The sequence below is a fragment of the Paralichthys olivaceus genome, chromosome 19 (assembly GCF_024713975.1).
Source record: "Paralichthys olivaceus isolate ysfri-2021 chromosome 19, ASM2471397v2, whole genome shotgun sequence".
Lineage (NCBI taxonomy): Eukaryota > Metazoa > Chordata > Actinopteri > Pleuronectiformes > Paralichthyidae > Paralichthys > Paralichthys olivaceus.
Genome location: NC_091111.1, coordinates 1113839 through 1130497, shown reverse-complemented (window position 1 = coordinate 1130497; position 16659 = coordinate 1113839). Strand labels below are relative to the sequence as shown.

Here is a 16659-nt window from a genome sequence, read left to right as displayed (position 1 = left end):
CAAATTAACTAATCACTATGCCTATTTGACTCCTAGCCCACTAGGAGTGATTGTTGATGAATTTGTCTGAAGAAGTGCTGCTGGTTGCAGTCTATTAGCTCATCTCTTCTTCTGCTGCGGCTCTGACATTCACTAAACCACCAGGCTATTGGAAATACTAGAATGGCATCTTCTGCTAATAGCCTAATTAGAATTAGTCTAAACTATTTATTCTGATGTAATCAGACTAGGGTGTGGATGTGTTAAAGGTACAGTGTGTAGAATTTAGTGATGTCTAGTGTTGAAATTGCATGTTGCAGCTGAACACCCCTCACCTCACCCTCTCCTTCTAAACATGAAAAAGAACCTGTGGTAGCTTCAGTTGTCATAAAAACTCAAAAGGTGTTTAGTTTGTCCAGTCTGGACTAATGTAAAAAACATGGCGGCCTCCGTAGAGGGGAGCCCCTCCATGTAAATATAAAGTATTTAAATATAGGGTATTTTCTAGGGTAAAGAAAACTACAATTTATAAATTTAGATGAAACAAACTTGTGAAAACATCATGAGGATTATTCTACTTTCAATTTCTGCCAATAGTTCCTTTCACCTAAATCTTACACACTGGACCTTTAACTGTTACAACACAGTTTTCCTCTCGGAGGCAGGGGCAGCGGTGGATGGATGGATGATGGATCAGGATGGATGAATGAGTGGGAAGCTGTGCGTCCCTGGCCTCCACAACACACCAGCCGATGTGCGTGTGACGCAAAGGAGTCTACTTAAAGCGGGATTAACGCTGAGCCGTGCGCTCCACAGTCTACTCAGTCTCACACGAGCCTGCACAGGCGCAGAGGGGTCGGCGCTTATCAGACCCTGAGAGGGTGGACGACAAGAGCGCTCGGGCAACCCGCAGAACCTGAACAGCGGGACACACACACACCTATGCCTTCAGTGGATACTGTCGGCTTCCCCGGACTCTGAGAGGTAAAAGTCAACAAATCGTCCGGTTTTTATTGAGTGAGATCCTCTCCGAATGAACAGCCATGGGGGAATGGACCATATTAGAGCGTCTCTTGGAGGCGGCTGTCCAGCAGCACTCTACAATGATCGGAAGGTAAGACGGAAACAGAAACTTTCTCTCTTCATGAACAAGTAAAGTGATTGTGAAAATTCAGCACGAGTGAGGAAAAGCGCAACCAACACCAAGAAGAGTTAAAAGCACCGTGTGGTTTTTCAAATCAGTGGTTGTACAGCAGGAGTTAGACGGAGACAGGGAATGCGTCTATTCCAGCACTGGACAGCTCCCTCACAGTGGCGGAGACAGACAGCCCTGAGACCTGTCTCATGGTCTGCAGCTGGACACGTTGGTTTTGATGAGACATCCATCATGTGTTCAGAAGAAGTGGCTTATTGGGCTTCATACATCACTACAGCTTCAGAGACAATTTGCAACACATACATGTGGGTTGCCAGGTTGTGAAAGAACCTTTTTGCTGGTCAAACTGTGTTCTTATCAGTGCATGGTTTATGAAGCATTAAGTGAAGCTGTTCTGTCATCGACTCCCGGTAGTACTGACACAAGACAAAAGCTTGCAATGTAGAGTTGTCAGTTTTAGTGTTATCCTCTCTACATTTGAAAAATAAGGTCCTGCCTTTCAGCTGCACTCCCACTGAAGCTCACCAGGTAGCTACAGTCATAAAGCAAAACCATGCTTGTGACATATGGCAAGTTTAGTAAGTGATCAGAAGAGACGGGTTCAAATGAGTATTCAGTGACATATTAAAACATTCCTGGGGGATGTGGCTTTAAAGTTGATCTACAAAAATGAGCTTAACACAACTACTGTAAAAGTGAATTTATTTTTGCTGCTGATTTTTTCTCAGGATCTTGCTGACTGTGGTGGTGATTTTCCGGATTCTGATCGTGGCAATTGTCGGAGAGACCGTGTACAACGATGAGCAGTCCATGTTTGTGTGTAACACCTTACAGCCAGGCTGCAACCAGGCCTGCTACGACAAGGCTTTCCCCATCTCCCACATCAGGTACTGGGTGTTCCAGATCATTATGGTGTGCTGCCCCAGCCTCTGCTTCATCACCTACTCTGTGCACCAGTCCGCCAAGCAGAAAGAGCGGCGGTTCTCCACAGTGTACCTATCACTGGACAAGGACCAGGATTCTATGAAACGAGATGATAGCAAGAAGATCAAGAACACCATCGTGAATGGAGTGCTGCAGAACACTGAAAACTCCAATAAAGAGGTAGAACCCGACTGCCTTGAGGTCAAAGACATCCCCAACTCAACCCTGCGAACTACAAAGTCAAAAATGAGAAGGCAGGAGGGCATCTCCAGGTTCTACATCATTCAAGTGGTGTTCAGAAATGCACTAGAGATAGGGTTTCTGGTGGGTCAATACTTCCTTTATGGATTCAACGTCCCTGCAGTGTATGAATGTGATCGATACCCTTGCATAAAAGATGTAGAGTGCTATGTTTCTAGGCCCACAGAGAAGACTGTGTTTCTGGTCTTCATGTTTGCAGTCAGTGGCATTTGCGTGTTATTCAACTTGGCAGAGCTCAACCATCTCGGCTGGAGGAAGATCAAAACTGCTGTGAGAGGAGTGCAGGCCAGGAGGAAGTCTATTTATGAGATCCGGAACAAAGACTTGCCCAGGATGAGTATGCCAAACTTTGGGCGCACTCAGTCCAGTGACTCTGCATATGTGTAGCTGTCTGCCACACACACTGTACATGAGGAGGCTGCAGGGCAGCTGTGTAGAAACTAGTTATGGAGAATGGCAAACAGACAATTCAATGTAACTGTTGATTTGTTAGTATGTAGTGTTCAAATGTAAGAGAGATGAGAGATTTCCAAATATGTCTTTCACAACTTTTTGAAACAAAGCAGAGTGCTTGAGATGAACATCTAATTTTGGACTGTTTTATTAATGGTGATTATTAAGACTGGATCATTTATCTCACCAACATCATGTTGAGTTCCAGGGTGTCAATTGTATTGATACTCTGTCAGTTATTGAGAGACAAACACCACACATATGTTTGTCAGTTTTTGAGGAGAGGCACTGTTAACTTGGTGTTTTCTTTCTTTGTAAAGTCTTTAAATCAAAAACTGCTACACTGCATGGTCCAACATATGTTGACACTGACATTCCAACTCAAAGTCGTCAGACTAGTTTATTCTAAAAAGTTTGGATGGGAAAGAGCTCAGTTAATACTTCACAGTGAACCAATAATGAAGACAACTGGGTAGTGCAGTAGTAAAGCATATGTTGGGGATCACATGATAAACTAAACTAAGAAGGTCAAAATCTGCACAGCAGATGATATCAAGACTCTTACTTCCTATTATCGTTTAAATTATCGTATATTCTTCCTCCATTGCAACTATCCCCACCGGCCATCCTCAAAACTCCACTCACTATTTTGAATGCAGGTTTTTTGATGCAATATCCCCAAAACCTAATATCAAAGTCTGAAAAAAAATATCAGAGAGTCTCAGACATAAAAAAGCTTCTCCAGAGCCACCAGCCATGATACAGCTGTTGAGGTAGAATTCCTTGTGATCATGTGCAGAATTCGTGAGGTGGTCTTTGAACTGGAATATAAGGATCTGATCCCAAACTATGGAAAACAGAATACATGCTTTGGGCCATGTAGTGTATCAGAGTAGTTTTCTGATGTCCATGTTGACACAGTATAGTCTTGCACTAATAAGCCAAATGAAAATGCCTATCCACACTGAGCTTAAATGGTGTTTCAGTCACATTCCAGTGGTTCCAAAAACTACTTCCACAGTGAAGCACACAATCTTGTAGTTGAAAGGGTAAGACTGTTCTTTGGATATAATACATTATGCACATGATGTGTCTCATCTGTAATATCTATCTCTCATTGCTCTGGATGCCTGTTATCACACCACTGACCTTAACCTTAATGATCACTCCTTTGGTGGTGCGTGGAAACTAATCATCACTTTATCTTTTCTGTCTTTCATTTGTGATTATTCTTTCCATGTCATCAAGTGCCATACATGTACATAAATATAGAGCAACCTTTATTCAGAGATGTGAGAAAACACTAAGACCCACTGTGGATTATCATGATATCCTCTTTCATCTAAACAGATGTATGGAAATGGTTTGTCACTGTCATCTTGGATTTCTTTTTCCAGCGCAAATTCTTACCATGATTACATAACCCAGGGTAATTGATGTTATTTTAATCTGGACCTGATTTAGATGAAGTTAAGCATAAATAGACAGACAACACTTTACTGCCAGTGGTGCTACCATTTTCCAGTATTATCCAAAGTATGTTAAACAACTATGAAAGAATCTGTAATAAAAAGGAAGCCATACAAACAAGAGAAGTGTGGTGTGTGGTGTTGAGTACAGTCTCCTACAAGGTCAGCAGCTGCGCATAAATTGGACAGACTATACTCACATGGAAAGATTAGGTTTTTGATTCTGAGCTGAAGTGGCCAAATGCATGTTGTTCTTGTCAACAAATCACTTTATGACTTCTTTACTCTGTCTGTGGCTCTCATTTCCAAGCCCACTGTTTTCTACCGAACACATAAATCTTTAAACGCACCTCACAAGATATAGTTTCACTTCAAAAGGCTCAGCAGTTCCTTTAAATAGCTGCTCAGTGAGGTTTTTATCAAACAGGAGAAAAATAATGTGTTGTTTTGATGTGTCTAGGAAGCAGGAGATAGAATGTAGGATGTACAGTATATGTGAAAAATGTGTGTGTGTGTATGTGTGTGTGTGTGTGTGTGTAAGATGTAGCATGCAGGGTGAGCGGATGATTCAGCACCTTCAAAAAGAATAACTGGAGGACAGAGTCAGACACGTCAGTCTGAGCTTCAGCAAACATGCAACACCCATACACACACATTATTTGATTGATGGTTTTGAAAAATGGTATTAAATTGTGTCTTATCTTCAACTGGAAATCCTCATAAATAAAAAGCAATACTAGAACGATCTGTCATTAGTATGCACCTGATTATAAGAGAGTCAATGTGCCCCGTCAATGTCATATTTAAAACAATTCTAGAATATGAAGAAAACCAGTAAAATTAGGCAGGACAAAAAAAAATAGCTGTAACTACCTCCCCCAAGAGCTGATCCTTCTGAAACTTGCTTCAGGTTAGTGGAAAATCTTTGGTCCTCTCTAAGTCAGCCTAGTTATTGTGTTTCCATAAGTATTGTCCCAGAGCCTCGAAGGCATATCGCACAGATTTCACGGCACTTCAATGAAAAAGTCCAGTTCAGGGAAAATAATGAGTAAATGTGTGTACTACATATGTCAGCCAACAAAATCTTACAGGCAGAGTTGAGCTATTTTGTTACATTTTACACAAATAGGTTTACTGGTGTGTCCAAGTGTAATCACACTGATCTGAGTCCTGCTGAGCTGATGATGCTGCTGCCGATCTCACAGCCCAAGTACCCCCTAAGTTTTTCCACCATCATGTCCCTTTGCTTCATCTGTCCACAAGAAGTCATGAACAAAATTTCACCATCATTCAAACAAACTACCAGAGGTGTGTGAGGAAGGACAAAATAAATCTGAATGTATTTCAGTGACACCGAGATTCATGCAGTGCTAGTAATGTAATGTCTTGCTTCACCTGCTGAGCAACACAGGGAATAGAACCTTAAACCCTGGCAGCGTCAGGATGTTTTGAGCTTACACATGCACCCTGATGTTGCATATTTATAAGCAGCTATAGCTTTCAGATATGACTTCATCCCAGGGGTGTGACCAGGGGTTGAGGAGAGTTGAGTGATTAGAAAGTCCCAGATGGATATGCAGAACTATCCCAGACCTGATTCAGTTTTACACCTGTCAGATTGGATTATCAGTTAATAATATTTCACTGATGACACAGGAAAACAGGCTACACTGGTACCAATACATCCAGCTAAAAATAACACCCACACTCCCTCCCTACTCCGTAGACACAGCATCTTTGTATCCAAAGTAGTGAGACAGAAGTGAAGGCTGCAGCCAGGAGTGATCCACTGTGACAAGCCTGGATTTGATGTCAGCACTTTGTTCTCACCATGCTTTTATTTTGAAGCATCTGAAAATGTAGCAGAGTTCACTCAGTATATAACAGACTTTATTTCTATTTTTATCCTGCATCAGGGCTGAAGAATTTTTTTTTTTTTTTTACTGACATTCTGTTTTAATGAATTTTTTTTTTTTTTTACTGACATTCTGTTTTAATGAATTTATTTTCTGTTCTGTCTGTGTATGTGAGTGTGAATGGTTGTCTGTCTCTGTGTGTCAGCCCTGTGGATGGATTGGTATTTAATATGTGCTTTTTCTTCTTCACTTGTACTTGTAGTTTATCTGCCTGTTTGTGACTCTTCTCTCCTCTTAGACACCCATGTCCACTTTTAGCTCAAACACCATCATATTTAAAATTTAAAAGCACCTGTATCTTTGTGTGTGTGTGTGTGTGTGTGTGTGTGTTAGTACAAACCAGCTTTTCAGACATAGCCACTCAGCATAAATATTCATGTCCCTCAGCAGCCACAATGTATATTCAGGATCAGTGGCTGTGCCTGTCAAAAACAGCGTGGAACTGCATTGAGTGGTCAACTGGTTTTGAAAGAAGCTGTTAAACCACTTCAGCTCTCAGGTGAATTCACCAAGTTGAAATTGTGAATTTGACCCTCAGCAGTCTTCTCTAAAGGGGCTTTAAGTGTCCTGCACTTTATGTCTGCCAGTTGCTGGAGTGGAACAGGCCTCAGTACAGGTTTCCGTCACTAAAAGCACAGCTGAACGATACAGTTCTCAAACAGCAAGAACTTTATATAAGCACAAAACCTAACAATGTGTTAATTATACTGTAGAGAGTATTTTTTACTCGCAGTATGTTTATTGCTTTGTCATATGAAGACAAATGGTCATCAAACAGTATTCAAACAGAAAGTATTCAGCCAAGGTTGTGATAACTCTTTGTGTAATTTAAAATGTGTCTGAGTTGACCACTGTCAAACACAAAAGTGTTGATAAAATACCTGATAAAATATCACATTCCCTGATTCCAAATACTGAGAATTGCTGCATCCAGTCCCTTAGGGGAGTTGATACGGCATGTTGGCCAGCAATATATGTTGTCTGTTTCCCCAATAGGTGGTGAGGTGGGGGCCTGTGTTGGTGCACTGCCTATGTAAGTAGCCCTGTCACCACTGTCACTGGCCTGTCGACTTGCACTGCAGAGGGGCTGTAGTATAGAGTCTTGCACCTGAGCATCCAGACAACAATACAATTGGCAACTGTAGATTACATTGTAACTGTGGTTCTCTGATGAAGATGCACTTTTTATTATGGTACATGTATGCTCCTGAGTTTAGATGTTCCTACTGATGGTAGCTAAACACACTAGGCTTTGGTGAAGCCATTAGTTGCCTTTATGTGCAGCCATACTCATCTTGATGTGTCATATGTTATGTTATAAGAGTTGCAGAGCAGCTAATGAGCAGAGGTCTGTCAGGAACATTCAGTAAACTGAGAGTGCTGCATCTGTGGCTCTCTGCCACCTGCAGTCAAACCATAAAATCTGGCTTTTAATGTTGTCAAAAAACATCACAAATTGCACTTTTCACATAATTTTTTACACGTTATTGATCCTTTCCTTATGTTTTGCATTGCCAGTAAATTTAGATTCGTTTTTTGACCTGAAGACTAAATTATATGATAATGCTAGTGTAAATATCACACCTATTACTAAATATATTAATAATCAACATTTATAGGTTAAATATGGCTCATAATGCCACCTAGTGTTTGAAACAGTCTTGGGCCTTGCAGAGCCATTGCTCCAAGAATGAAGGGAACACTTAATGGTCACAGTATAACACCAAGTCAGTTAAACTTCAGAGATATCAATCTGTCCATTTAGGAAGCACAAGTGATTATGAATCAATTTCACTGCTTTGATGCAAATTAAAGTGACAGCAGGTTCAATGGAGAAGCAAAATCAAAAAGAGGATGGTTTTACATGTGGTGGCCACAGACAGTTGTGCTCTCCTCATCCTTCCTGACTGATTCTTCTCTAGTTCGTGTTCTGCTGGTGTCCTTGTCACTTCTGATAGCATGAGGTGGTACCTGCAGCCCAACTCCACAAGTAGTCCAGCTCCTCCAGGACACATACATGCGGTTGCAAGAAGGTTTGCTGTGTCTCCCAGCACAGTCTCAAGAGCTTGGAGGACATACCAGGAGACCGGCCGTTACACAAGGACTGGGCTGTAGAAGGGCAGGACCTGTATCTGCTGCTTTGTGTGAGGAGGAACTGGAGGAGCACTGTCAGAGCTCTACAAAATGGTTACAGGTTACATGTGTGCATGTTTCTGATCAAATTGTCAGAACTCCATGAGGTGGGGCCTGTGCTCACAGCCCAGCACCATGCAGCTTCATTGGCATTCACCAGAGAACATTGGAATTGGCAGGTTTGACAATGGTGCCCCATTACCTTCACAGATGAGAGCCGGTTCACACTGAGCACATGTGACAAGTGTGAAAAACTCTGGAGATGCCATGGTGATCTGGTCTGGGGAGGGATGTGCTTGGAGGGTAGCAGAGACCTCCATGTCATAACCAGCGATACCCTGACTGCTGTTAGGTACCATAATGAAATCCTCAGAGCGATTGTTGTCAGGGAAAATCAATGCTAAACCTTATGTTTTTTGTCTTTACTGTGGCATACACTGTCACTGCTAACCCTATCCATGGTTATTTTAATTCAATAATTTAAGTTCAGTCTACCATTTAAGATGGTTTCCTGCCAACTAAACATACAGTATATGTAGTATGTATAAATTATGTGGTTTAGTGACAGAAAGCTTTGTTCTATTGTCTGTTTGTGTGTGTGTGTGTGTGTGTGTGTGTGTGTGTGTGTGTGTGTGTGTGTGTGTGTGTGTGTGTGTGTGCGCGTGAGTGTGTGTGGAGGACAGGGAGGTGTGTTGCAATGTGTGGTCTCATGTCATGTCCTCTCCATCAGACCAGGCCAGTGGCCTCCACAACAGCACAGGCCAGTCTCATGTTACCGGGGAGCTCAGGACTTCACACCAGGAGTATGAGTGTGCTCACACAGTGACCTTTACTGCACCACCAGCCACCTGACAGAATAATCATTCAGGTTGAGTACAGGTTGCACAGGATTTGTAAATACTGCAAGTTAAGGGAATGTAACGGTATATTTCCATCCTTTATTGGCTCTGAAATGTAGAGAGTAAGTTTATGTAGTTTACACTACTACATGCTCCTAATGCTCCCACAAGCATCACTTCATCTTAACTCAACATTATTTTTCATATACTCGACCAGGTAAGATCAGGCTGCATCGTGGATCATGGATTATGGGTCGTGATAGTGGATCATGGATCATGATTGTTGCAGCTGAACGGGAATTATGATTACAACTAGATTACTCAGATATCCAAATGCCTACTCACATATAATTTGCAATATATCATTACTATTGCAATTACTGCTCACTTAATTTCTGTCAGATGTTTTCTTTTGTACAAATACTTGCACATCTTCGTTTGTGTTGGACACTTTCATTTCTCATGAATAAATATTCACTCAGCAATCAATCAAATTTTAGTTGTATAGCCCATATTCACAAATTAAAATTTGTCTCTTAGGGCTCAACAACAGCAACACCCTCTGCCCTTAACCCCTCAAATACAGTAAGGAAAAGCTACCCAAAAAAAAACTTTTAACAGGGGAGACCTCAGAGATATCCACGTGAGCACTTCAACAAAATAACAATGCTACGTGCGACATCTATTGCATCTGATTGTGCTGGGAGAGGGATCCCTTAGTAATCATCAAAACAGATGGTAACATACAGCTGGACTATTCTTTTATTGCATAAAAAAAATAATTCTCTTATAAAAATCCAGAGTTAATGCTCTTTATACTTTTACACTTTTTTATGGACCCTATAAACCCCTGGAGGCTGAAAAGCATCTTTATAATAATAATAACTTTCTTTGTATAGCACTTTGTTACTAAAAATGTTGCTTCACAGAATACATGGTAATAAAAAACTATTGAATAAATATAAAAGTATTACATTTTAAGCCCCAATGATAACATGTTAAGGTTGAGACCTTACAGTTCTCATAATCAGCAAGCACCTTGGCGACTGGAAAGAAAGAAACAGTTGGGTTACCGTCATTTAAGCTCTGTCAGACTGGTTGTTATAATGAAATGATAATAATCTTCAGTTGTACCTTAGCGCCATCAGGTTTTTTGGACTTTTAATCACAATAACGTTAAAAGCAGAACCTGAGGGTACGCTGAGGCTAAAGGTAAATCAGACTTTAGTGTAACGTCCTTGGCAGTCAGTGACCATTTGAAGCCTTTGAGCCACAGACATTATTGCCAAAGCCTGAACCACAAGACAGAATGACAGTCTGGGCTCTTTACAGTGACTTATTACCCAAAGGGCCACTACTGCCAGATTTATAGCTGATTTCCAGGGTCGCCATGGCATGAGGGTTAGGGAAGACGTGTGCACTTAATAGGAAAACAACATTTGAAAACCATTAAAGGAAGTAGTTCATGGTGTGCTGTAACTACTGGCAATGTGCAACTGGTATGGTGCTTTATTGAACACATCACAAATGTTTTTTCTTATTTTAACACTTAAAAAACACCCAAACTGATTCACCTGCAGTTTATAGGCCTACATGATGTGTACATGCAATTTTCTAAGCCTTTCTCCTTTTTCTCTTCGTTTAGTACAAATAAAAGTTTAGTTGTTTATTTTCAGGTGACATGTTGAATGAAATGGCTATTTTTGGAACCCAGACAGGGGAGGGGAAGATGAATGTGTGGTCGCTCACAGGCTATAGGTCTCCAAAGAGAGGGGGATGCGACTCAGCTCTGCCCCACCTTGCCACTGATAGATGGCCCTGGGGACTACAGGGTCCATACTTGATTTGGCCCCTTTGGAGCCTGACCTCAGTGGTGAAGGACAAGCTCCATCCACTGAAAGGTATGAGGCGTCATGCTTAACCGTACACACACACACACTTTTCTCAAGCTGTGTCATTTGATTATTCACATGAGAAAGGCCCAAACTTTAACAACTGTTCGTTGAAGGAAAAGAAATCTGAACTCCAGTTGGACACGTGAAGCAAATCAAGCAAGCGAACACTCACATGACACACGCCTTTCACCTGTGACTAAACAAAGAGATTTGTTTTAGAGGCAGTAATTTTGTATATATGACCTTTAAACTGATTTTTAAATAGTTCTCCGTTGCCTCAAGTGTTACATTTGGAATATAATATGACCCAAATTGCTGACTACTGGATAATAATAATGGTAAGCTTAATAAAAAAAACAAGCTTATAGTCTCTTTTGGAGGTGGGGTGGGGGGTGGGGAGGTAAATAGAAAAGCAGTGGATCCAAACAGGAAACCAACTCCAACCCCTCACATGGAGAAACTCATACCACATTGAGGAAACATCAGTGAATCAAAATATCAGTGAAACAGGAATTGATAAAGTTCAAAGTCCAAACAACAAGAAGGAGCCAGAGGGAGGTAGGAGGAGCCAGGAAGAGAATCACCAGCCTTCCAACTAGTGCACAACCGGCTCTATCTTCTGAGCATCATGGCTACAGCTGTCCACCAAATGTTTGTAATGATATCAATTATAATGGTATCAAGAGTAACAGAAGGACATAGGTAAGGTAGAAGATCATTCACCACATCAGTAAATACAGTTTAATTGGCACGACAAGACCTGAAAAGTTCAAAGTGATTAACGTCAGGTACAGTACAGAGGTTTTAAAAGAATGGAATGTTATAGGCTATTTGATAATCACATTGTGGTATCTTAACAGTTGAAGTTTAAAACTCCCTGACTGGACAAACTAGCTAATTCAAATGAGCAAATAAAGGTGAGCTTTGAAAGGACTGTCTGATGTAAATATCTATCTCATTACAGCTGGGTTACCATTAGGTTATCCCGCTACAAAACCTTGAGGCTGGATTACCAAAACATTAGCCACACCCTCAGTGGCCCATTGGCAAGAGCTCCAAAGGCTCAGTGTTGTGCCAAGCCGAAATTAGTTGGATATAATTTGACTTACTGCAAATGTAATTCTGTTGACTTTTCGGTCCCTGCCCTCATGTCAACCTTATTCTTTACCCCTGGTGTTTCCCACCAGTTCTACATTTCAAATACCTTTGCAATTTGCCAGATTGTCTTTGCGAGCTCTGTGTGCACAGCTCTCTTGCTCTCTTGATTCCTGATGTCTAGCTGTATCACTTTTGTATTTAATTTTACTCAGATCTTCTGAATTTTCCTACACCCTGTCTGATTTCTTTGCTTCTTGGACTGACTTTTTGTGTGTTACCCAAAGGATTCCCAAAAGAGACTGCATAGACTCTCATTTTACCTAATCCAACCATCTAACCTACCACAGCGTCTCTGAGTTTTGCTATTGTTTCCAGAGGTGTTGCACAAATAAACCATACTGATTATAAGTCAATACTCATTATAGTTGTCAGTAGTGCACCGTATCCTGTATCGCATTGTGGCCAGGGACGTTGCCACTGGGATCCCCCAACAACAGTCAGAGACAAACCATTCACTTTTTAACATGTTTATTAGAGAATAGAAAAGGCAAACATAAATTCAAATAATAACTCCTTCAATTATAATAGGTCTCTTCGCTGTTTCACAGCGCTCAGGCCCTAATAACTAAACATATATTTTCTAGCGGTTTCTGCTGGCATCGTGGCAGCTCAGCTCTTTAATGTGTCTTCCCATGTGTCTGTCTCCAATGGCAGCTGTCCTACTGCATTTATAATCCAGGAAGAGTAATTGGCCAACTAGACTCAACTGTGCTGATTAACTCTCCCTGGTTCAGTCGGAGGTGCTCTCCCAATCACCACCATGGCCACACACTATATTACAAAGACTAGATATTGGCTCTAGTTGCTGTAGTAGTTATGTAGTAGTAGTTATTTGTGTTCAAATAATCTGAAAGGGGATCGTTAAACTTTAAACCTCTTTTAAAACCATGGTTTCATATGATGGCCACACACAGGCAGACAAACAAAGAGTGACCAGTGTTTGTATTTGTTGTTGTGTGCAGCACTGTCCTCATCCCAGAGTCTGTGTGACATCACAAGTCATCCTGTTGACACTTTTGTTTCGAGGTCACTCCTCAATGAGATGTGCTGTCGCACACTGAGATATTTGCAGTGACGTCCCAAGGTGCAATGTGCTGACACCTGCACACAACGGTGCCATCAAAGGCAGGCTGGTGTTATTCCTGTGCAGTGATTAACAGCCTAAAAGTCAGTTTTGGTGAAATTCCTCTTTAACAGGCTTTGTCCTTGTTTCATCTGGCTCTGTCCCTCGACAGCGAGACCATTAGGCATATTTGGGATTGGTGTTATTCAAAGCACAGAGTGGGATTGTGTCTGGCCTCTTTAATCTTCCAGCAGCCAGCAGCATGTGTGGATTATGGGATTTACTCTCTGTCTCATTGTTTTTCAGGTGAAGTAGGCCAGTGGTTTGGGACACTGGGACAAAAGCCTCCCTGATGGAACACTGTGCAGTCGTTTTATTCTCTGTGGCTGTTTCTCATCTGCAAGCTGCTGATTTCAAACATAATTTTTTTTTTTCAAACAAATAATATGTATTTTTAAAAATAAGTGGAATATGCTGACTTTCTTTCTCTGATTGAGATGAGTAGACATTATTCTGTATGTAAAGTACAGGGCAGGTTAGGGTAGGGTTTAGCTGGCTGAAGACATGAGGCAGTGGAGACAACAGCAGCAGCCATTAAACTTCAGGTTCGTCCACTGTCTCCATCTGTCTCCATCTCTCTCCCTCTCTCCATCTCTTCTTATCCTTGGTATTCTGGCTTCTTCCTGCCTTTGCACCAGAGCTTGTTTCTGATCAGCTAAACTTTCCTATATAGTCTGCAGTATATAAAGGACAGCTCATCCTCACTGTTGATCATTGACCCATGTGGTACAAGGCTTCAGCCAGGCTGTGAACCCATATTTATGTTTAATAAAAACACAAAGCTAGATGGAACAGCCTATGATATTAATTGGCATTTACAGTTGCCAATACCTATCTCCTGCCATCCAGCTCTCAGCATATGCATACTCTTCTTACCATTTTTCTTTTTTTCCCAATTTCTCTCTAATCCTCCTTCTCCATCTTCTTTTTTCTCTTGCAGTGTTTGTTGAATGTCAGGCTCAGATAGGTTATTTATTCAGAATTTTATTTTTCCTTATTGTCACTAAGTACTCACTGTGCCCTCCTGGTCTTGGCCTTAGGGTGAACTTCTGCTGACCCAAAACCAAAGAGCTAAGCAGTGTTCCTGCTGTCTGCCCTGAAAAAAATACAAACTGTAGTTTGTGTGTGTGTGTGTGTGTGTGTGTGTGTGTGTGTGTGTGTGTGTGTGTGTGTGTGTGTGTGTGTGTGTGTGTGTGTGTTCACATCTCTGCATGTGGTTGGTTTATTTTTGGTAGCAGTAGCAGCTTGGCCAAACTTACTCTATCACAAGCAGGCTGGTGTTATTATTCATCCATGATAACAACATCAAGGGTAGTTAATATTTTCATATTTACTATTTGCCTCACCCAAACCCTCACCATAACCTAACCTTAAAGGTATAGTTCACCTGAAAAATGAAAGGTCACCCGTTATCTGCCGCTATGCCCATGAGCAGACGGATCGGAGCCCGTTGTGTGATGAGAGAAACTGACACAGCAGCTCATTGTGAAAATGATACACTGAGGATGAGGAGTGCTGCTGTAACTGTGCAGGAGGATTAAGGACACATAAATAACTACTGGTAGCTGATGTAAGTGGGACAAACCATTTTGTGTGTGCTTGTGTTTGTTCCTGTCCATTATGTGATTCAGGAGTTTTAGTGGGTTGTTTTAGCTACAAGCTACATTTCTTGCTGTTAACCTACTGCATACATTAGGTGTCTGTGGTTGGAGACTGGTAACAGCAGTTGTTTAGTGCAGCAGCAAAAACACTCCACACATTGCACGTGATGGACTTTGTGGAGTTGTGCATGGCTCCCTTGGTGGTGCTTTGGCCGTGCTGTGTGCACTCTGGTCAGGGCAGTGGAGCCGCAGCCTGGGTCCTGGGGTGAAACCCTGGGTAATTGCAGAGCCAAATATTTATTTAAAGAATGTAATGAGATCACCTACATTATTTATTATTTGTTTATTTTTTCATACTCGATTAAGTCGACTAATTTTACTAGCCCAAATACCAGTTTGACCCATAGGGAATTGTCCCAGTCTTCCCGATTAGCCACTCCGGGCCTGTCCATATCCATATCTGTCTTAGAATTCATATTTGCCCATTAAGTCTGTCTGCCCTTTGCTTGGCTTGGACATTCTATCCTCGTGACTTTTATTTTTTTAAAATACTTTTTCCCTGCACACCACTTCCACTTCCAGTCTAGACATAACTGTATTTTATGTGACTGGCAGTTTTGGATTAGTTTTTCATATTTTTATTCTGACAAAATCATTTATTTTTGTTTATGGTTTTGAAACAAATAACAGATTGATGTTTGTTTGATTTAGTTACGAGTGAATTACGGATTATCTGATGATACCCAGACCAGACAGGATTCCTTTATTACAAACAACATTATGTATCCTTTCACTGAAGGTCACTGTATGCCACAACTCATATTAAAATAAATTGTTACGATCATGTGACTGTTTATAATATAGTAACCTGCATTTAAATAGTGCATTTGTTAAATTGTGCAGGTCCAGTAGGCGTTTTCACATCACACCCATCCTACCAACTTTACAGTGACCATCCTCAGTCACATTACTGTATATGCCACTATATATTATGTATATTACACTATGTTTGTACAGGAGAATAGTGCCTGGCTAATTCCACACACATTCCCTTCTCTCTCTAAGCAGAATCAAAGGTCAAGTTATAGATAATGGGCCAACTAGAAGTAACTTGTAGTGTCTGCATCAAGTCTACATTAAAGTCATTTGCATAAGACATCGGCTGCTGCCTGAGTTCTCCTTTCACCAGCTTCCAGAAAACTTCCATAACAACTAGTAAAGTGCCTTGAGATAGGATATGTTGTGAATTGGTGCTATACAAATAAAACTGAATTGAATATAGAGCCTTGATCCGGCACCTGGGTTCACCTCTGACCTGCTCCATCCATAGTTGATACATAAGTTCAGTCACATCTGACTGAACTCCATCTTCAAATTTAACCACTTTTTTATTTCAATTCAAGACCTTAAAATGTCTAGAGAAATGCAGTGGTTCCCAATGAGTAAGCACTTTGGCGACTGTGGAGGGAAAAAACTCCCTCATTGACTATAGTGTATTGTGAAGTAATATCAATCCGATAGTTGTAAAACATTGTTAAACTAAATATTGTTCATTCTAAACATTGTTATTGTTGTGCCGGTCGAGGCAGATGACCGCCCACATTGAGCCTGGTTCTGCTAGAGGTTCCTCCCTGTTAATGAGGGAGTTTTTCCTCTCCACAGTCACCAAAGTGCTTGTTCATTGTGGGAACTGTTGGGTTTCTCTATATTTTGATTTTAAGGTCCTGACCTTCTATGTAAAGTGCCTTGAGA

General features: G+C 41.1%; 1 protein-coding gene across 1 annotated transcript; it reads left to right on the top strand.

Moving 5' to 3' along the window:
* The first annotated feature begins 787 nt into the window (after positions 1-787).
* gjd2b (gap junction protein delta 2b) lies at positions 788-4930 on the top strand. Its single transcript, XM_020091699.2, has 2 exons — positions 788-1093; positions 1864-4930. Exons 1-2 carry the CDS (start codon positions 1023-1025, stop codon positions 2705-2707), a joined length of 915 nt encoding a protein of 304 aa, XP_019947258.1. The 5' UTR covers positions 788-1022; the 3' UTR covers positions 2708-4930.
* Positions 4931-16659: the final 11729 nt, after the last annotated feature.